This window comes from Galendromus occidentalis, unplaced genomic scaffold (assembly GCF_000255335.2).
Source record: "Galendromus occidentalis unplaced genomic scaffold, Mocc_1.1 scf7180000077089, whole genome shotgun sequence".
Lineage (NCBI taxonomy): Eukaryota > Metazoa > Arthropoda > Arachnida > Mesostigmata > Phytoseiidae > Galendromus > Galendromus occidentalis.
The window spans coordinates 495,784-518,386 of NW_003805077.1; the positions used below are offsets into that span (position 1 = coordinate 495,784).

The window sequence follows — 22,603 nt, forward strand, 5'->3', positions numbered from 1 at the left end:
TCAACCTCGGGATCGCGCGAAGAGATCTCGAGAGTCCTCGGGATCGAAAACTTTTTTTCCGAAAGCGCGAGATCCTGAGAAACCTCCAGACGGTTCTTTCGGTTGGATCCGAACTTCGGAATGCTGTTCCCCGAGGAACCTCGTACGACGATCCCTCCCACCTGGATTGAGCGAGCGAAACTATTGCCATTTTTCCTGAAAGAATGAATCGACAATATCGTGCTGCTCACACGAAAGAATCTCCACCCCATGATATCGGAGGCGCTCGTGTAGACGGAAGCTATTCCTGTGTTCCAATCCACTGTTTGTAAACTATATATAGACGCGTGGAATGCTTCAGGTCGATTTTTCCCTCCCGGCCAACGTTTCTTCGGCGCACTGCGGAAGGCTGTTCGAGAGAGATTGAAGAGGAGTCGACAGAGAGACCGGAGGAGAGGACCGCCTGAAGACTCCGATACACTTTCCGGTACGGGGAAGACGAACATTGAGTTGGAACCCGAGAGCGGAATCCTCAATGATCTCCGGAGATCAAGGGATATATCCTCCTCCTGATTTCGTCTGCGGCTTGTGATATTTTCGATTTAGCCGATCGAGTTTTTAATGCGAGAGAGCGACATCCGCCGGATAAATGTGTCCCGGGGAGCGGCACCATTGGAATTCGAGCTCTCCTCTCGAATATTTCCGGAAACCGAGGGCGAGTCGGCGACGGAATCCGTTCGGAAGCGCCGCTCCAAAGATAATTGAGGCGACCTCCGAACCATGAAAATCATAAATTCTGAGAAATTATGAACCATGGGCGCCGCGAATGAATCGAAAGAGTTTCCGGGTCTCACCGCCGGATATCATAGATTACTATCGAATAGCGCGGGCTATCTTTCTCCCAGCTCCAGGGATTCGAGAAAGAATTGGGCGGAATAACCACCGGAAAGTTTTTCGCTGCGGGGAGTAATCGTCTCCCTGAATGCTCTTTCGGATCTTGAGAATTGTCTGATGCACCGATGAACTTCGGAGAGTTCATTAATGCGAAGAAAATTCTTTTGATCCCAAACTTCTCTCTCCTTCCTTCGATTCGCCGGAAACATCGGAGTTCATTCATTGGAGTAACGGTCATTCTTTTCACGTGAGTTCGTCCGGATTCCCCTTGGGTATTGCATCGTCCGTTTAATGGGTGCACGTATCTGCAACCGAGCGAACTGACGTCGACGTGTTCACTCCGGCTCATCTAGGCGTGTAAACGTACTCAGAGGGAGTAACTCAATCTGCAAAAGTGTGTTTGTTGCGGCGTTTTCTTCTTGTTTACGTGGATCTGTCTCAGGACGTGATGGTGCGCTCATCCCAGCGTGCGATACGTCCACAAAGCGTGCAGATCGATAATCGAAATTCTGATGAGATCGCGATGGTGCGAAAAGGGAGTCGCGAAAATGTGGGCGATTCATTGCCACACCTTTGATGAGTCTGGGAGGCTTCTAGGTTCCGCAAGGGAACAACATTTTCCCATCGCTTATCTGGAGTCGGTCGCGGGTTTTACAAATTGAATAATTCGGAAGGATCATGGAACGTCTGGAGATTCTGGGGTACTCCAGAGGAGGCGCGAGCACGAATTCAGTTCGTGTCTGGAAGTATTTTTTTTTTTCCACACATTTCCCGTGTCTTCACGGGGAAATCAAAAACTCCCGGAAGAGATTTCTGGCTCAATAACGAAAAATCGCCGACGATCCTTTTCTGATGGTGAATCTGACTTGGCAAAGCCGAAAGCCGGCGATGGAACTGCCAACCAGTCATCGAGTCGATCATCAAGTGGAGGTAGGAGCAGGTGAGCAAACAAGGAACCGGGCCAAGCCTCGTCTTGGACCGTCTCGGGCTCTTTCCTTGCTTGCCTTCGTCCTTTTCCGCCAGACTCGCACGCTGGCCGCCTGCCCGCCTGTCGGACCTACAGACTGAACGACTGGCTGACCGGCGGATAGGCGGACGGGCCGCTCCCTTCCTCGAGGGCCCCGGAGACTACACGTCAGACACGTCAGACTCTTCTCTGAGTCAGCCAGTCTGTCTGTCTGTCCGCCCGGCTGACCGGCTCTCGAGCGACTGGCCGGACGGCAAGCTGCTTCGTCATTAGAGCCCGACCGTCGACGGCCTCGTCTGCCGCACCAGCTGAACCGACCAGGGAACGAAAACTGTGGGGGCTTCCGAGTTGTCTTCTCGGCGCATTCAAGTAGTCGGCGGCGGGATATTGAAAGGAGAATCCGTCCATCGGATAACTCCTGCGGTCGATCCTCCCTCAATCGATTTGCTTGTTTCTAGCGGCCTCTTCGGACTCCTTCGAGAGTTTCGAGATATCTACCTACATACATGCTCTGATTCTCGAAGACTGTGTCTCCCGTCCCTTCAACTGAGCTGTCAGAATCAGGTCATGCTTGTTATGCCGATGCCGTGCCGTCGGCGTCGTCGCCACGCTGATATGCTGCCGACTGCTCGAGTGTCTTATTATGTATTCGAGGAAAATTATCGCCTCATTGCATTCACCCGACTTGCAGTCCCGAGACACAAATTTCCGCTCCACTTGATGATTTCTCAAGGTGACTCGATAATCGCCGATTCATCACGGCCTACTTACTCGGAAGTTGTCCCTTGCCGAGGTGGGCTCTCGACGAGCTCAGCAGGGAAAGTCGGTTATCCGTGGACAATGCTCATTCAGAGCCTGAACCATTCGAAGGAGGGAATTTGTCCACTACGAGTCCTATCGATTCCTATGAGGTAATCTCTCTCGGCCTAGAAGTTCAAGTTGCTGATGTGGCTCCTCCATCAAGGTCCGAGCGCAATCGATGAAGGGCGATTCAGGCCGAAAACTGAACCATATCACGTAGATACTCGCACTGGAGTTTCAAGCCCAATAGTGCCTTCGCGAGGCTAAGGCATCTTGATTTCCATCGAGTTTTCTGCGAGAGAAGGCCATGCCAACCCGTCTTATCTAATAGTGTTTTTATGACAAACAGCAATACTGCGTATCTCTAGGGGAAAAACTCGCTATCCAGGGCGGCCCTATTTTTGGGAGAAAACATTGGAACTGATTGTTTCATCGGACCGAGCGCTCCAAGACGAATTTCCATCTTTCATGAGTTATGTTCGTTTGATCGACTTTTGACTGGAGAGACGAAAGATCGTCGTGGTGCAGGCACTTTCTAGAGCAATGAATCTCTCTCGTCGCCGTCTCCTGGATCATCAATTTTGTGTCCTACAATCACGGGAAGTGGGGTGATATTTCAATTATGATAATGACGATCCGATCGATGGCCGGATCTGATCGCCGCGGATTCGCGACGAAAGCGTGGGGAGGAAAGACCATTTCCGCAGCATATTTACGCATCGGCCCGGAATCATTCGATGACCTTGTCTCGAGTTTTTGGTCTTGGGGACGCAGCTGAACATCGCGCAATTTGCAGAAGATTCCTGAGGAGGCTTCGCCGGACGGCGAATCCGTCTCGCTCATATCCATCGATTCTATATGAATGAGTACGCGATGTTGGGACCCATGCGATATGCAGATGTGTTCCTATATGTTTTATCACGTTCTTCTGTCTCGTTCCAGGATGCAACCCTCGAGGACAAAACCGTCACGGTGGTCTACGGAGCGGACTATGTGAACGTCTCATTTATAAGTTTCTGTTGTAATTCTCGGGAGGTGAGTACGTTTTTGACAGCTCGCGATAGCGAGGAGACACACCGGGAACGGAAACAGCAGGCGTCGACCCGACCTAGCGAAGATCTCGAACAAGAATTCGAGTGAGATAGTATCGAGTTCTCGCAGACACGAAAGAAGCCGTCCTCAATAAAAATGGGATCGAATTTCTCCTGAATACAATACCCTTGAGACAGCCAGCTTCCAAATAGTACGGGAATCGGCAGCGAGTGCTGTTGACAACAACTCCCTACAGCTTTAGACTCTACCGCGGAGTATTCTGTTATGAATGAAATCGGTGGGAAAAAGGCCGAGGCGGAAATCAGCCACTCTGATAGAGTCGTGGATCGCCTAAGCCTAAACTCCTTCACACGCCCGCGGCGGGGAGCTCTCGTTGTTGCTCCCATCGATAGTATCGGCTGCGACCACGTTCCGGAGCCGTCTGTTGAAGTGTTCTTTCTTCGGTCGCATTGTCGTAATTACATATCGCCGTCGCTTTTGTCTCTTGTAGGTGGCTCAACAATGGGCCGACGAGCTGCTCGGCATGGCGACCAATCTACTATTTCTTAACGCACCGGTCATGACCTACCTCGAGAAGATGCACACAAGGATACTATTATCGACTGATAAGGAGGGGAAGATTCCTGTAAAAAGGTAAATCCCTCTCACCGTATCCGCCGTCATGTGCGAGCTGTAATGAACCGTCCGGATTGCGGGAGCACCGCCTCCTCTGAGGAACCTCATTTCAACCGTGTTCTGAGTGAGATAGGGAAAATCCTTCAATCACACGACTGCTTTCCAGTATTGTGAAAATGTTCGCCAACCACAAAGATGACCGGCGACGCGTGGAGAAATGCCTGGAAACGACGTCCATCGCCAACTCGAAAGGCGATTCGATAACTCCTGAGAAGTTAACATTCGATTCGTTCTACAACTTCTACCGGCATCTGACGCAAAGATCCGAGGTCGAACAGGTCAGTTAATTCAGGCTTCTTTTCCGCCCGGTTGATTTAGTGAAGTCACTTAGAATGGGATTCGGAAGGCAATTATCCCTTGGATTCCTAGACTGTCAAGCGCATTATGCCGTTCCCCAACTCTGCATCGGACAGCGGAGTCTCGCGGGAGACAATGCTCCCGATGATGCAGTTCGGGTATCGCCCTCAAGACCGCTCGTCCGGATGGGAGATAATGGAGTTCGGTCACTTGTTCTTCTCGTTGTACTTCCCGTCTGCGACGTCGCTCGAGCCGTCTCACTCAGTCTCGCCGCAGCATCGGAAGGTCCCCACGTGGGTAGCTCCGCTTCGTTCGAGCTTTTCCGCAATCAGAGTAATCACCGAATCTCTTCAGCGGGATACATGATTAGGATGGAACGATCCTTATCTCACTTTTCCTGCGAACCCTCATGTATCCCTCTTTTGAAGAATTCTCTCTTCGCGGTTTCTCCTCAGAAATCATCGCGAGAGAATTACTCCTGAGCATGGTCGGGTATCCATCTGATTTAGAAATCGCTCCTCCGTACCCCGCGTATCTAGGCCGGCGGAGAAGGATGGGCTCGAGCGAATGAAGCGTTCAATGAGCACCGATGCCAAGAGTATCTGCACAAAGAAGAGGCTTGTTCACGGTTGCGGTGGTCGGTCGCCTGGCTCTCTCTGTTTTTTTCCTACATGGAGCTCTGGAAATCTCCCTTTGTGCGTTGTGTATTCACGCGAAGGCCGAGTTGCCGCAGTAAAAACTCAAGCGCAGTCACTAGAGTGCCGCTTGTGTTTGCCTGAAATGAGACAACGGCCACGCAGTGGAGATAGACGGGTATGCGACGGGACGATGATGAACGACTTCTGTTTTTTACGGACGGATGACTTGAAGCTCTCCGGAGCCGACAGGTCCTCCGAGTGCCAGACTCCATCTGGAACAAACAGGGGGACTTGATGACAGAGGCACTCGAGAAGGAGACTCTGTCTTCCCAGCAGTCAGAGTCCGTTTGTCGAAGGCTATTGTTTGATTCGGTGTGATTCAGCTCCCAACTCGCAATCGATACCGATATTAGCCATCCGGATCCACCGACACCGGCTCCTGGAATACGAGAAGATCTTCAAGCCTCCTCAACTAAATCACGGAAGTCCGTATTAACGTCACAGTCTACGGGCATGCTAGAAACCCATGCCTGGACAAGGCAGGAGTCCATCTGGAAGGAGGAATTTCCCAGGCCTGTCGCACCACCAGCCCCAGTCCCTGGATAGAACATGCTCTGTATAGAAATGTAGGAACTACTCATGTAGCGTTTCGAAGAGTTGCTCACAGAGAGGTTTACCGAAGGATCTATAGCAGTTGATGGAGACTCATGCGATAGGATTCAATCGATTCCAGCAATGGAATAGCGAAGAGTTGGCCCTGGGAGGGGGAGTTCGATCTCGGTGAACGAATGATGACTCTTGTGCAAGCGTCTGAAGAGCGGCCAGCCCCCCATATCCCTTGAGGTCGCTTGGTCGCCGCAAGGTAGAGAAGAACTATTCATGTTCTCGGTCTCTATCCATCAAATGAGATCTCGCGATCTTTCACGACGCCTCTGAATCAGCTGGCGCATTCTCTATGATCTTCAATTGCTCCCGAGATCAAAGCTCAAGATCGTATCCCTACTATGCCTCGATCGTACGCTGCGATGCATCATCTGATAATAATTGATGTGGCTATTCCAGTAGAGGCCCAGAGAACTGACAAGTGCGGAGCAAAACCGAGAAGAATCTTCTCGATCGCTGAACAATAACATTGTGCATCTGCTCAGCATTGTTGACCGGCAATATGCTGATAGGAGTCGACTGAGCGAACGAGACCACGACGGCGGAATACGGAGAGTGAGACTTAGCTGTGGTGTGAGAACGGAAATCGCGAATGGACCTGATGTTTGCATTGGTCATTGGGACGTTCTCCAGCTTTCGGCCCAATGTAGCAAGAATAATGGCGGCTAGCCCGTGATAAGGGCCGCGCCTCCTTGACTACCCCCGGATTGGAAACCTGAAAATCAATCGATACCTGTGTCGGAACGAGTCGTGTTCATGCGATGAATTTATGAGCGATGGACATCATTAGGTCTGAGGCGTCCGCCTGCACGTGGACGGGGGAGGGGGGGGGAAGAATCCGCATGATATTCTCGCGTTGCCGGCTACATACGACTATAAGAATTCAAGAGCTCGCGGCGATTTGATCTCCGAGCGATCCATCGGGTACCGGGCGCCTAGAGTCACCCTGGCATGCGAGAACTCCAATCGACTCACTGCATGGCAGGACGTCGCGTCGGTCGAGCCGACAACCGAGTGGTACTCGTAGCCACAAAGGCTGATGGATGAACAAACGAAAACAGAGAGCATGACAGCGGCTCGAACAACGAGTCCCAGCTCAACGTATGAGTGTCGATTGTTAGGAAGACCTCTCATCGTCCACGGAGATGACATCTACCCTTTCCGGGAGCGATGCAAGATTTTTCTCGATGATTGTCCGGAGCCTTCCCAAGCGACGGAAACCAATTTCGAGGCTCCATCTGAAATATTCCGCGCTATCGTTCAAAATGCTTCGACACAGCAACGACCTGAGTGAGTGAGGCCCGACTCGGATGCGTTGCGAAGTTTGCGTCGCGGATGCGTTTCGTCTCGCGGAGGGACTCTCGACCCGGTCGGACTGACGCTCATCTTTCATTCTCCCGCGCTTCCCTGATGCATTCCGCGGGATGTCGGGAGCCCATCCTGCAGATAACTACCTGGCGGAGAATTCTCATGATCCGAAATGAGAAGCCTACCGTTGAGCGCACCCGTCACCAAGTCCCCGGAGCCTCCCACCATGCTGATATTGAGAGCCATAGCCGCCAGAGTCCGGACGCCAATGCATTCGTTGTGAAACTCCGCATACGCGACGCAGTCTATGATTGCCCGAGATACCCTACTCCCGTCTATGGCGAGCGAAAGGCGAGAGTACTCCTGCCGCACGTGGCGCAACATATGAAATCGTAGGGCGAGATGGAACACACCTATCGCGATTTATCTTCCGAAAGACGACTCTGACGGCCTCAGAATCTCACCGCAACGACCTCTCCGGCCTCCATCGAGTTTCCTTTCGTACCCAGACGAGGAGGTCCGATACTGAATTCGAATCGTTCCATCTATTAGAGAGATAGCTCCTTACTGAGAATGAGTGGCGAATCGCCGCCCAGACTGGTGACCGGACACCAACGGGGATGGTGCTGGCCCCAACTCAATCCGATAAGTATACCGAAATGCGCTCCATTTGACGGTAGGCAAGCTCTCAAGAAACGTGGAAACTGTCCCGCGGCCCTTGGTGGATCTATTTTTCGTACCATTCGGAGCGGCATGAGCTCAGAAGAAGCCCTCATCAGATGGGGGAGTCATCGCGAGATGTTCTTCGACGCGAGCTGTGAATTTTCGAAATGAACAACGACTCGAGATATCTTCTCTTGCACACCCGCCCGGGATATGTATAATCGATATGCTTTGATATCTCGGATCTTTCGCGGAGAAAAATGTGTCTCATTGTCATTTCGAGACTTGCTTTCTTCCCGCAGACCTTTTCTTTCCTCCTTGCCGCTGCTGGATCGAAAGATTTGACGATAGGGGACTATCTCTTGACCTCGACAAGCGTCAGCTGATCACTTTGCGGGCGTTGCCTTTCTCGTCGATTACTCTCTGAATCATCCAATAGGGCGAGAGTAGAGCTCATCAGGCATCCGTGAGGTCTTCCGAAGGATCATCCACCTAGAATTTCACTCAGTGAAAAGTGCTCACGTGCGTATTTGTTTCGACAATGCGCTCCTTCCGGGTACATGCAGTGTCGCTACCGGGGGGAGGAATAGCTCGGTAGACTTTCGAAGTTCCTAGATGCCACGCGGGTCGGGCGAGGCGGAACTCTTTCTCGTCGAAGCTGTAGCGGTGCCTCAAAAGATCGTTCTCCTGTCGAAATCCGTTGACCAGTCATGGATGGACCCTGTTGACATAATCTTGAACATCAGAGCAAAATGCATAGCTCATTTTATATTCACTCGAAAACGACTCCCGAGTCACAAGATTCATTATTCTGGATTAGTGGTTGTCAACTGGAACTCACTGGGAAGGGCTCGATGGTGCGATCGGGCATCGAATTTATTCTCATGGAGAGAGCGTGCGGTAGCCGAATCGCAATCCGAATGTATCATCAGAGAGGAGCTAGAATGCTCTCTGAGGGGATTACGGGCGGAAAGACCTTACCAACTGGCCAGGTTGACTCCCTTCGCAGCGAAGGACCTCATTCTGGTGTGCTCGTGTAATCGAACCCTAACCGAGGTCCCGGCGAGATTAAGGCTCTTGACCCCGAATCACAGACCTTTCCAGAGGTTTGTCCAAGCGAACAACGTGATAAAGTCCTCGGATCTCTCTAACTGCTTCGGCTTAGCCAGAGCTGGACACCCGGGAATCGACTCCTTCTTCGAAGTCATATCCTCTGATTTCTGGATTTGTCTCATACCGTCGATCGTCCTCCTCGGAACTCAGGTCACTCACGGGAAATGCTCCAATGTCTGACGAAATGGGTCGAGTCCTCTTCAATCTCATCTGGGCAGCTCCCCTAACTTCCGGGAGGAAAAACTTTTTGAGCTTGAAGCGAATCTTAATCACAACTTATCTACATCTTCGAAATAACTCGACCCCCATGTGTGTTCATCAGTCTCTGACCTGGACATCAATCTCCGCTCCGCGCACCGGTCATTTGAATCGTTGCTCTGACTCTGCTCGCCACTTACCGTGCCGGGTGATAATTGGCCGATGTGCTGTGCGCGCTGCTTGTGGATTCTCGTGATACTTGTCAGACTCTGCTCAAGTGCCGTCTGAAACGCCGAATCCTTTTTCTTTGTGATGCCACGCACTTCCTTGACCAGTATTGGCATCGATCCGATAGCGTCGGTCGATTCGCTCGTCTCGGAAAGCATCCGCAGCACCTCATCTGGGGTAGGCGAGGAGTTCTGACTGAGCCCCCCATGGGTTCTGCGCTCAAACGTAAAGTTTCATGATGAGCTTCCCCCTCTCGAATTGGGACGTCGATGAAGCCTCCGGCTCGTCGTACGTTTCGGGCAAAGGCCCTCGCGAGCGGAGCACCTCTGCTCTGAACTCACGAGTGAGCAATCCGTGTGGGGGAAGCCGGTCCATCAGATGGATTGCGGAACTCAAGGAATCATCCCAAGAAACTCCTGTACCATTTTCCCGAATTCTGTGCGGCACGAACAACAGGTCTCAATGTGAATCGCATCGTCGACATACGTCCGAGATGGTAGGAACCGAGGTCTCCCGTGGAAATTTCTTGAGCGCCTTCGGCTCGAGAAAGTAGAAATCCTACTTTCACCTGTCAGTCCATTTCGAAGAGGTATACGCGCTCGTCAATCCCACTCCTTACCTCGACCCGCGACGGGAAGAGCTCAATTCCGAGCTTGTCACCGCGGATCGCGCTCTCCCATTCCCTCGGCGCGACCCCTCTCCAGCGGGATATCGTACGTTCGGTCGAGTAATGCAAGACTCAGCAAGCATATCGAGTTGGAAGATATGGGAGACGACCCAACAAGAAAACAGTCCTCGTATGTAGTTGTTGCTTTGGGTCATGCCGCGGACCCTTCGGGACGACGAGACTCGACTAAGAGTCGCGTCGGGAACAAGGACAAGGGCATGACATCCCTAACAGCATGGGTTATACTTGGCAGATAATGCGGCGCTCTTGGCCTTCTCGGCCTCTGTATGTGATAGCCTCACTGAGCGGTCTTTTTTGCCCGCGACGACATTTCCGATCGAAGTCCGTTGTTCTCGAAGCGGATGTTCCGGTAACGCTGGCGATGAATACCAAGCGAGCACTCTCTCCATGAATCGACGTTGTTTCCGAAGCCTATACTGAAGCCGGACCGAAGACGCAGGGAGGCGAATCGCTCCCAGGTCCCCGTTGCCTCCCGAACTACATTCGAGAATACTCCGCTGAACTCGACTGGAAGCAGAATTCTGCTCTTGGCTCGAACGCCCAGAGCGGATATGACGGTCTTCGGCATTGCCACGGCGTTCGAGCTCCAGCCTGGGTAGTGTGCGAAGCTGGAACCTGACGAAGGGTTCCCCACATTGTACGATTATTGGTAATCTTAGGAAGTAGATCGCGAATCTAGATCGGGAATGAGAACCAAGATCGTTCATTTGTTCGTCAATATTTATGGAGATTCGCTGGCGGATTAGCTACTGCGAGTATTTCTCTCCGATACCCTCCCGGGAGTCGGGGAGTACTCGAGCATAATCCGAGCGAGCGTGTCTCATGAATTAGATGAAGAGATCCGGTCGGATTTTCTCATCGAGAGCTCTTGAAGTGGCCTCAATCCAAATATCATTAGGAGAACCGATTTCGTCCGAGAATCGCAGAATGCAAAAATGGCTATTCCAGCAGCTCGTGACTGGAATTCCCGATTCGGACCGATGTGAAATCAAGAGAGAAAGTTGACTCGTTCCGAAAACGGGGAAACCAATAAATGCGACGGACTAACGAATCGCTAGGCGATCATGATAGCATTGCGTTTCTCTCACCAGTCACCCCTTCCGTGTCCGAGAATCTGAGATAGCGTCTCGCCCCTTATGAAGATATTCTCTTCGTTTTCCCCATCTTGCCTCCCCGAGAAGGCTCATTCCTCTTTGTTGGCCAAACCTCGAGAATGATACTCTTGACGGTCGCTGGTGATCCCGCACAGGTTACGAGGGGCTCATTGGTAGACTGCGGCAAATTTCGTAGCCCCTACCCTCCGTCAAGGGTGAGGGAATACGGTTCCCCCTGGGACACCGTTTCACCGCGAGATTGCTGGAGTGGTGGCGATTTTCATCGCGACAGATTATCTCTTTTGATCCGTGAACCCGTGTTTGTCTTGGAAGCCTTTCGCAGATCCGAGAATGAAGCCTGAAGCTTTCGTTAAAAATTTGAGGAGCGTCGTCTTCAAAGGCAAATATTCTTTGACCGAGGAAATTTGATGAATATTATTAATCATCAATGAACAAACAGAAGGAGGAAAGACGTTTAAGAGCTGCCGATCGAGAAAGAAATGCGTCGTGCATCTTCCCCGGCCTCCGTTCATGAATCTGCTCCAGGAACCGGTGATGGGAAATGGGAAAGATACCTCCGTGTGAAACTGAACGAGAACACAATTGAGCTAACGAGGAGCTTCTTCATCCTGTATGATTGGGAATGCCGTTCCGCTCGAATGCAAGGGCGATTGCCACATTCGCTCCCTTTCAGGGCAACTGTGTAGTTGGACTGAATACAAGCTCGCAAACGAGATTGACGCTGTAGCTCCGACGGCGAAGAGGACCGCTTTGTTTACACAATCTGCTCCACCGAACGCACTCAGAAAGATCAGTCGAAGCGAAAGTGGAGCGGGTTTCGACAGTCATAATTATTCGTGCTAGCGGTATGAATCGATCATTATCGCTTCCATATCCGATTTTCCGCATTCGTTTCAGATATTCGAAGAGCTCTGCGGAGCGAGCAAGAAGAAAGTAATGAATACTGAACAATTGGTGAATTTTCTCAACCGAGAACAGCGTGATCCCCGCCTCAACGAAATCCTCTATCCTTACGCCAATCCTGATCGTGCACGAGACCTTATAAAGCAGTATGAACCCAACAAATCCAATGTCCAGAAAGGTGAGTGTGACAACATTCGAGCTCACTCAACTTAACAAAGGGAAGTCTTCGCAGCTTGGAGACGGAATGTTTGCTCAGTACGTCACGCGAACCATCTTTGCGAAAAGTTCGACGACGAGTAGACCTGCTTCCTCTTCCCATCATCCCTCGGGGAGAATTCTGAGCCTCGCCGTCGCAACGCGCAGCTCACTTGGTTTCGAGCTGGATCCCCTTACTTGTGAAAGCATGAGCTCAAATGAACATGATACTCTATGGCATGGTTGTGAGGGAGCAAGGAGGGAAGAAAGTGATCACCAGAAGAAAATATCGGAGCCGAACTCTAGCGACAGAAGGCCATGGTCGAGGGTTCTCCCTCTTCGGAATGTGATTGACGCGAGGTCGAGGGAGAAAGAGTTGCTCAGAAAAATCCGGGAATGGGGCACGAATAGCGGGTTGAGGGACTCTCTTTGGGCGGATTCAGATATCTCATTGCGTACGCTGAAGTCTTTCTTGGGGAACTCTCTGTTCGGCCTTGGATTGACCGCTTTCGTTGAAGTGGTAGTCGTGTTTCTTTCTGTTTTCCGTTCAAGTCCCTCGTTTCGAAGATTTTATTCTCGAACCTCGTCTGCTCGAGCTCGTCAAAAGGATTCTCTATGTCTGCAATCAATTAGGGGCTACCGTCCTTCCCTCTGGGAGTTTGCTTACTTCCTGCTGCCATAACTCAGGTCTCTGGGGAAAGAATGGCTTGCCTGACATATTATCCGAAATCGACTGACCAAGCTTGATTCCGCCACCGCTGCTGTTCATATCGGTATAGAAAGAATGAGTAGTGGACATAGGTATAGGTCGCCATGCAAGCGTGAGATCAGAAGCAGAAATTCTCAGAGGCTATGGTCGTACGGCAGTGATCCGAATGAATGGTTCGCACCTCCTCGGAGACGGAAGTTTCTCATCCGGAAAGACTTCATTGTGAAAAGATACAAGCTCCCCAAGAGCACACAGCTCGGACCCGCATCAGACGTTGGCGTCCCTCCTGTATAGCTCCCGCTTGTATCCGCATTCTGTGCCTATTTCCTTCGCTCATTTCGAAGCCTATTCGCCGGTGTTCGGTCCCATCCCCGTTAGAAGGTCTTCGCTACGTCGAGAATATATGTCAGTGTCGTTTACGCTTGCCGCATCCTCCGCGGAGCAGGGGAGCACGAGGGGTCGCGAATTCCCTCAAGGGCCATACATGCGTCCAACGGTCCTACAGGCTCTGAAGAATGTTCGGGACCATGTTCGAAATTCCCTCCACAATGAGAGAGCACCGTGGGTTGACGTCTTCCGAAGCTTCCTCGATACTTTTAAAGCCACGGGCTCCGCGCTCCGCCGGTACCTGATCAGATCCCCGGATCATAATAAAGAATGTGGCTTTTCGTATTCTTTCCAGGAGTTCTCTCCTTCGAGGGCTTTCTCAAATACCTTTTAAGCGAAGATAATGCTATAATCGCTCCTGAAAAAATCGATTTGAGTCAGGACATGGATCAGCCGCTGAACCACTACTTCATCAACTCGTCGCACAACACCTACCTGACAGGCCATCAGCTAACGGGAAAATCTTCCGTTGAAATGTACCGACAGGTGAGGATACTTCTCGCTCCAATCATCGGTGTCTGGAGGGATACCGCATAAATGTCCACAAGTATACTAGGTCAATGAGAATTGAGACCTCGAGCCTCGCCATCGACTCCGGAGGGGAGCTCCGACTTGAACTCGACACGAATCAGTCGGAGTGATGCTCGAGCGATCCTGACAGTCTGACCTTGAGATCTTATGACTCGAGGCCTCTCTAGCCACGTGTCGAGCAGACTCTCGAAGACGTCGGCAGGACGGTGTTCATAAATCTCTCCTCGGCTCGGTGAGAAAATCCGAATCAAGAGAATCTTCAAAGAGTAGATCCCTTTTGAAATTTTGTTCCCGACTGCCTTGATTGAGTGTTTGAGCGACGACCTTGCTGGCCGTCCGGCCGGGCGGCTGGCTTGCTGGCTTGCAGGGTGGCTGGCTCACCTCAGCACAATGAGAAACTAATTCCTCCGAGTGGAGAGAGACCTCTTGAGCGGAGAATGCCGTTGTAGGCGATGGGATTCGTGAATGGAAGGGATCGGGGAGTGATAGGGTATTTCTCTAAAGAAGACCGATTTGGCTATCACGGAGAGAGGGGCGCCAGCAAGGGAGACGAGAAATCCAATATCATCTGGGCAACTACACCGAAGAGATCGCAGAACCGGTGGTAAGAAAACAGAGATCGGATTGGAATCCGCTAAATCGGCGTTTCTATTTCCCCGCAGTGCTTACTATCAGGATGTCGTTGTATCGAACTAGACTGCTGGAACGGCCGGAACAGCGATGAGGAACCAATTATAACACACGGCTATACCGTAGTGACTGAGATACTTTTAAAGGAAGTGATTGAAGCTATTGCCGATTCCGCCTTCAAGACCTCACAGTACCCAGTCATTCTTTCATTCGAAAACCATTGCTCGTGAGTATTCGATCTGCTTCGCGCTCCCCCCCACCCCCAACACGCGTCCTGCTCCAGGAGGGGCGTCGTTTCTCAACGGATCTGGTTTTTCGCAAATCAGAAAAAAACTGAAATCAATGAGCTCCTCCCACAGACCAAAGCAGCAGGCGAAAATGGCGCAGTATTGCACGAAGATTTTCGGAGATATGCTGCTGAACGAACCCCTGTCTAGCCATCCTCTCAAAAGTGGAGTTCCTCTTCCCTCCCCAAACCAATTGTTACGGAAAATCATCATCAAAAACAAGAAGAAACATCACCCGAGACGTAAGTTCGACTTCTGCTGAGCTCCCGAGGTATTCGATCGCCTTCGAACTGATATTTCCCCGATCTATCGAGCTATTTTCGCGCCGCACTCCCGCCAGAAAAATCTGACGAAGAATGGCGAACACGGAGAAGGACTCAATGCATGCTTCTCCCATTCGATTTACGTGCATCAAAGGTATGAATTAAGAGAGACTTCTTCGGCAGCACACAAGCCTATCCCGACAACGAGCTCGCCGCAGGCGGCCTCGTCCTTGGGTCATAGGCCTGCGGGCAATTCGGGTGGAGACGCCGCGCCGAGCCACAGTTCGCCCACTAATCCCACTCCGACTGGTGGCGACGTAGACGTCAACGCGTCCAGTGCCGGGAATGACGACAACAGCGCCTCTTATGCAGGTATGTGAATTCGGGAAGCGGCACGAGGCGGGTCAATGCACGGACGGGAATCGCGAAAAATCTGTGATCGGAAGAGCTGTTAATCCGAAGTCTCATGAAGGCGCAGCAATACTCCGATGACAGAATGCGGAGCGATCGCGCACTCTGAGCCATGATCGTACAGAGAACGCATCAACCGGGAACGCTGTGATTTTGATGGGCTCTTGGGAGAATCGAGTTCCTCCCGGGAACGACTCCGATCCCGCGGGGTCGGGAACGACGATGACGGTAATAGATGTTTTGAGCCCGGGTTGAACGCGAGCTGAGCGAATATGGTCACCTCGATGGTGAGCTCTGCCAGTCGCTCCAGCGGCCGGCCGGTCGACCTCGAGCCTTTCTGCCAACGTAATCCAGAAGAGCAGTGCGGTGCCACGTTTCTTAGAACTCCATCCGGAGACCCTATCTCTTCGAGAGCGAGCTCCACCGAAGATTCATTCCGAGCTGGAGTTCTAATCTAAAACTTACTGGAGCCTCCGACCCTTACCTCCGGAGTAGAAGTGGTGGCCAGTCTCAAGTCTAGCGCCCTGACTGAGGTCCATCGCTACGTACAGAAAGGAATAAGGACTCCTTGACGCAACTAAGACACTATGGCTATGTGCTGAGAGGAATGCGCCTCAGCGTCGTCCGTCGTGTTATTCGCAGGGAGTTCTCATGTTCCCGAGATACGTGATTTCACAGTTTAAGAGGAATCGATTCATTTCAGAATCCGACGGGTCCGAGGGGTCCGACACAGACGAAGAAGAAAGTGCAGCGTTCGGAGCTGCAGCAGATTCTTCGAATGCAGAGGGTACGGCCGCTAACGAAAGCGAAGCCGTGGCCGAGATGTCGGCCTTAGTCAACTACTGCCAGCCCGTCAGGCAAGTTGAGATCTCTTGATGTCCTCCGCTAGAGTTCAAATCCGTGAGGAGCGGACGTGTCATAAGGGCACAATAGCGAAGCTTGGGATAATTGAGGTAGATCGCGCTGTCGAGGCGAGGAAAGGTAGTGCGACCATGGCAGAGAGGATACGGGGAGCTACCGAATACAACTTACATTAGAAGTATCTTCATGTAAACTTCATATTAAAAGCTTGGACGCGAGAGGCGGGGAAGAGGAGGCGGAAATTCTAGGTGAACGTCTGCTGGGTACGAACGCATAAGTCCGACGTATCCCCACCAGATGTGCATAAATGTTCTCCCGATGACTCGATCGGCCAATTTGTCCCACCGAGCACTCGGGGAACAGAGCTCGGTCGTCAAGATATCCGAGAGAACACGAGTTCCGCGGGGTCGATCTCGGTTTCCGCCGCTCCGTTCGAACCGAGCATATGCAGATTGGAACATGTCGGCAGAAAACGGTTAGAGCGAAGATCATGTCAACTATCGGTTTCCTTTTTCAGATTTCACTCGTTCGAGTACGCTGAGCGGAGAGACCGTTCCTATGAGATTTCGTCATTTGTGGAAACGCAAGCGACGAATCTCCTCAAGGAACACCCGGTGGAATTTGTTAACTACAACAAGAGACAACTAAGCAGGATATACCCTAGTGGCACGCGGGTCTCATCAAGCAATTACATGCCTCAGGTGAGCCATCACACACGATGAGCACGACACGGTCTTGACGGATTTTATTGAACATGACGTTGCGACGCTGAAGATCAGATAATTTGAAGGAGCAATTACGATGGCGATGACTAGCTTCGGTATGACGCATGTTCTGACGGCGGAAGCGTCGGAAGATATCTGACGTCCGAACGAGGGGGGTATTCCCCCAAAATGCGGACGACTCTTCCGACGACGTCAGCATGATCGGTCTTGGCTCGACCTCGAGATCATTGACGAGGGGCAGATGATCGGGATTCAGTGTCTCCGATGAAGATCACATCAATCGGCAGATTTCGATTACACCGATATCAGAATCGTGTCGTTCATGGAAAGACTCGTCGGAGCAGAATTCCGCCTTGCTCTCAAACGGTAATGATACATTGTCTAATTTCCCCCTTGTTCTTGCTATGAGCAAGAGACAGATTGGAAACTACCCCCGGCAACCGAAATATGTATGGTATCCCCCCGATTTTCCTTGCTGTCAGTCCGATATTCAGAATCTCGCGCTGCAGCTATCCAATCGAGCTAGGACATCAACTTGTCCCGGGTGGACCCTCCGAGCGTCCCATCAAAGATTTGGAACCGGCAATGCGGACTGCCGGGGCGCGAGAGTTCCGGCTCTTCGGTTTTGCAGCGAGAACAGCTGACTGCGGAGCCGGTTTGATCTTCTGCGGGTGGATTCAAGCCTGCGAAACAATCGAGACGACTTCGCGGTTGTCATACAGATCATGCTTCTCGTCAGACGGTGCAAGAACCAGCGCTCACTCCGCGCAGAACATCCGGCAAATCCTGGCGCTCCTTCAACATTATTCGAACAAGGTCAGCGTCCACCGGGCGAATGGACGGACCTCCAGGAGCTCAGTGGACTGGTCGTTCAAGCTAGCCGCTCGAGTCAGTGCAAGGGGGCTTCGCCGAAAGAGAGATTGCCACGAGCAAGCTGGTGTCACCTCGAACCTTATGCCTCGAAGCGTTTTCTTCGTGAGGCATGACAGCAATTTTTCTGCCTCTGTTCAGCAGCGACCCGGCTCCGAGCTTTCCACATAGCCGGCGGGGCTTTGGCGCGAAATTTATGGCTGATTCCGAGTTGGCCAGAGGTTTTCAATAGAAAGTTGGGAAGAGCCGAGCGGAAGCTTCTCTTTCCGAAGCTCGCCGCGAAAACTCGCCACCGAGCAAAGCGAGATCGATATCGAACAGCTCGGGGCGGATAATTGGTTTCGTGTCGAAAGTGTCGAATACGCTCAAAACATGTTGTCCTTGGTCGGAAGCGCCCGGATCTGGAGCTCGCACAGCGAGCTGAGGGAGTGAACGAATTAGCGAATCGATAAATAATGATTCGCTGTCAAATGGGTCACATTCCACGGTATAATTACCTAGCTCCGAAAAGCTTTGAGCCAGCGCGACGCCCGCAACTCTCCCCGGCGAACTCCGCGCTGCAGACTTTATTGAGTGAGAGCGATGTGACGAGCATCCCGAGACTTGTAGTCGCGTGTCGTGACCGAGAAGGGCGTGGAGACTCATGGATTTACTTCTGAGACTTTTCCCAAATGAACTGTCCTGCTCGGAGCATGAACATTGACTCAATCGTAATCGATGTCGATCCCGGCTCGATGCGATGCCTCGGCCCATCGTTAATGAACGATTTGCGGGGATCCCATTTGCTTTTCTCTTGCCGAGGAGAGCCTCGGTTCTCTCGTCAGTGTTGTCCCATTCCGACTCTTTCGCCTTTCCCTATCTGACCCTATTGGATTGATCGGTCGATTCCATACAGACCTGAGGGTCATTTCCCCGAATTTTTCGAGCGAATCATGCGCGTTACCTGCAACGTCTCAAAGAACGCTCAGACGCTCAATTAGGAATTTTCGCTCGACACGCGAGAAAATCTGCCTGCGAGACGAGATGCCCTTCCAGAGATTGCTCTAGACCGTACGGAGTCGCCGCTGATCCTCATTCCTCCTCCGCTCTCTCGCGCGTTTCTTCCCCGAGTGGATATCCATAATCTCTCGATGGTTTCTCGAGCGGAGAAAATAAAGGAAAGCGGCCGAATCCTGCCCCGGACTCCTCCCGAAAGCTCTGTTTCCTTTCATCAGATCACCGTCCCCCTCGCCTCGAATGTCTGACGCGCTCAGCAACTCGCCGTCAGGATTGCTAGTCGAAAAGCGTCGCCGAGGCGGAAAGTTTTTTTTTCCGCATAAGAGTCGACGTATTAAGCTCTCCCATACTCGCCTCAGAGAGGAAGTCCCAGGCATTGATCCGTCGGCGGGTGAAGGCTGAAAAGAGTTGCACCTTCGGCCCGCTTAAGGTCATCCATCGTCTGCGTCGAGGCGTCTTTCGAGACGCGACCGACATGTATGGAGTGAATGCTCGAACATCACAATCTTCACTTCGTCTGGCGTCGTGCCGTCGAGCGAGACATCGATTGATGATACCGTAAGAATAACACGTTTGTCTGAGCGGAAAGAAACAACGGCCCACGGGAGCAGCCAGGACAACGATCCCGGAAAGAAGAAGAAGTGCAATAGAAAAAAGATCGATGTGGTTTTCAACAACTGCACGCTCACCGAAAGTAACTCCCAGACCCGGACAGACCCCTCCTTCGGAATGGACTCGGACCTCGAGATGGAGTTTTTTTCCACTGTGGGAATTCCCTTTCATCTTTCCGAAAAAGAGGGGGAGTCGATCTCATATTCATGCGATCAATTTCATGCCGGTCGACCCGCGCCGAGCGCCGGAATAGCAGACGGACACGACGCGACTACGAAAATCGCTGAATGACTCGGCCGCAAAATTTGTCGTTGGGGCAAGTTTTCCGGATCGTTTCCGACCGAATTCAGAAGCAGACAGCGGTCCTGGTTGGGCGGCTTCAAGAGCGAAAGCCGCGAACAAGTCGATGACGACCGAACGATGATGACGTTGTCAATGTTGAGGTGATGTTTCCGCAGACGGCTTATGAGGCATCGCCTTTTCGATACGGTCCGCTCTCATGGCGGTCCCTCCCACCTCCATGCAGCAAATGAATGAGTGCCGCTCCACAGCTCTCGCGAGTCGATACACACAGAACATGCACAAGTACTCAGGAAGTGTACATGCGTGCAAAAGAACGAAGGCAACGAGAATAGGTTTAATAGCCTGAAAGGCCGTTGTGGAGCGCATGGAGTGGAATCAAACGTGCGGACGACTACCGTCGCCGTCACAATGGATGACCGTGGAGTCGCTTCAGTACGTTCTCCAGAGTCTCGTGGAGTCGTCGCAGTTTATGTTCTTCTCCCGGATCGAGCCCAAGAATCGAGCACTCGGTCAAGTTCTCGAGAAGATTCGCCTCCTTTGATTTTTCCGCATTTCCTATTCGCCATCGATAACGGTGAAATTTCGATTTCAGGTTTTCTGGAATGCGGGGTGCCAGTTGGTCGCCCTGAACTTTCAGACAATGGATCTTGGAATGCAGCTCAACTTGGGCATTTTCGAAATGAATGCGAGATGTGGATACCTGCAGAAACCAGATTTTATGCGACGACACGACCGCCGATTCGATCCCTTCGCAGAGTCCACCGTTGATGGCATCATTGCAGGCACCGTTTCCATTAGGGTCATATCCGGTGAGTCATTCATATAATCACACTCGTGCTCGTTCGTAAAAAAGTGGCCGCCGACGGCACGCCTTCGCCCACGTCGGCGCCGAATCTTGATCGGTGACAAATAACCACCACGAGGAACTCGGGGCGAGGGCGGGGTTGTTCCTCTCCCTTGCTTGAAGAACTCCTCCCGGCTAGTGGTCCGCTTTGCTTTTAGCGAAGTTCGTAAGAGCAGGCGGTATGGGAATACATCGCGAATCGGGCTCCTGAGAACATCGTCGATGAGCGTTCTGGCCTGGTGACACGGGGCATCCTCAAACGGTGTGGGGTGAAGTGCATGTACATAGATAAATTTCTTCTCCGCGTGAACTTCTGCAATCTCATGCCGAGACAAGTTCTCATCTCACGGGCTGGATTCACGGTCGAAAAATGAGGATCATCCATCTCGGAAAGCTCATCACCCGAGTCAAGTCGCAGTTGGTCGAGATTCGCCAACGATTTGACAGCTGTCTACTTGTACCGTGGTCACGTGACCGCTTCCAACGGCCTTGATTCTATTGCTGACTTGGCACTCGCATGACCTTGTCATCGAGAGCGTTTTCACTTAGAGAACCTACTGCCGCCGTAGAGGTCGTCGCAGTCATTGCCTTCGTGGAACTGGTGCTGCTGTCGGTCGGCGCCGCCGCCGCCGCCGCTGTTGATGCACGCAATTCCGAGCGGCTTATTGACTTTCCTTATTAGACAGCAGCGACGACGACGGTCTCCTCAGAGCGGCGTGTGGGTGATTGGAGGCGAGTCAGTGTTTTCGCCGAGCCGGAGTCGAGAACGCGCGGGCGTTCTCCAACTGCACCGGTTAATTAGAAGCACTGGGATGAACGGATGAATGAGCTCCATTGAGGAACTTCGGGAACTCGATTGTTGCGCGACTGTTGAGAATTTCTTCCGAATCTATTCAAATCTCAGCTACGATGTCGCCTTCGTCCCTCCGGGGCGCTTGTGTCCACATTTTGATATCCGATAGGAGCTGCCTCCAAAAAATTCCTTACCGTGCAACCTCTGCAAACGATAAATAAGACGTCGCCGCGTTGGCAACTTCCGCCAATAGCACGGAAGAAGAGGATGCCGCGGACCGAGAAATCTTCCGCCCGGAGGAAAGAGAAGGCTGGGGGGAAGACAGCCGATGGGAAAACGCTGGCTCGGCCTCTTCCTTGATCGTTTCGGTTGGGAATTGTGAGAGTTTTCCGCTCTCCGTTCGCTCGCTCGGAGCGGGCCCCTCCAGAAGAATTCTAATTATTTCTTCGTTTCCTTGACGCCTTCCCAGGTTCCTATTATTTGATTTCATTCCGCTCCGTCCGATGGTTCCTCGTGTAGTAGTCGTCGGCCGCTGCGTGTTCTCGTCGAGGCGTGCACAGCAGCACAGTCTTCAAACCGTTCCACGTTTGAGGGAGCGAGAAGTCATTGCTGCTTACTTCGGAAAGCGCCGACTTTCCGTCTTGGGGAAAACTCTGCTCGTGCTCGGAGCGAGTTGACGGGAATGATTTTCGTCTCGGAATCCCGAATGACTGCCTCCGGCCATGTCCTTGTATTTCTCTCATTACAGTACGCTATATATGACCGGGTATATCTCCGTGCCGTACATGCAGATCGATTGCTCGACTAGAACCTTTCTAGGAAGCTGCCGATTTCACGTACATTTACTCGAGGTTTAATAATTTATCGACATTTATTTGCGGTTCGGTTTTAATTTTTGAATTTGTTTTTTGCTTTGGTCTTGGCTCGAGCTCGGGACTCATCGGCAGCACTGACTGAGCCTCGCAAGGTTCGGGGCCAGTTGCCTCGAGTGATCCCATCTGAT

At 51.9% G+C, this 22,603-nt stretch overlaps 1 protein-coding gene across 1 annotated transcript in view; it reads left to right on the forward strand.

Moving 5' to 3' along the window:
* The window catches only part of Plc21C (Phospholipase C at 21C), a 53,550-nt gene that overhangs the window by 23,182 nt on the left and 7,765 nt on the right, over positions 1–22,603 (forward strand). The window contains exons 4-14 of the mRNA XM_029110780.1: positions 3,584–3,676; positions 4,185–4,327; positions 4,476–4,647; positions 12,178–12,361; positions 13,770–13,960; positions 14,668–14,861; positions 14,995–15,164; positions 15,369–15,557; positions 16,300–16,453; positions 16,975–17,158; positions 20,556–20,772. Of these exons, the coding sequence (XP_028966613.1) occupies positions 3,584–3,676; positions 4,185–4,327; positions 4,476–4,647; positions 12,178–12,361; positions 13,770–13,960; positions 14,668–14,861; positions 14,995–15,164; positions 15,369–15,557; positions 16,300–16,453; positions 16,975–17,158; positions 20,556–20,772 (1,891 nt within the window). The remainder of the gene's footprint in view (positions 1–3,583; positions 3,677–4,184; positions 4,328–4,475; positions 4,648–12,177; positions 12,362–13,769; positions 13,961–14,667; positions 14,862–14,994; positions 15,165–15,368; positions 15,558–16,299; positions 16,454–16,974; positions 17,159–20,555; positions 20,773–22,603) is intronic.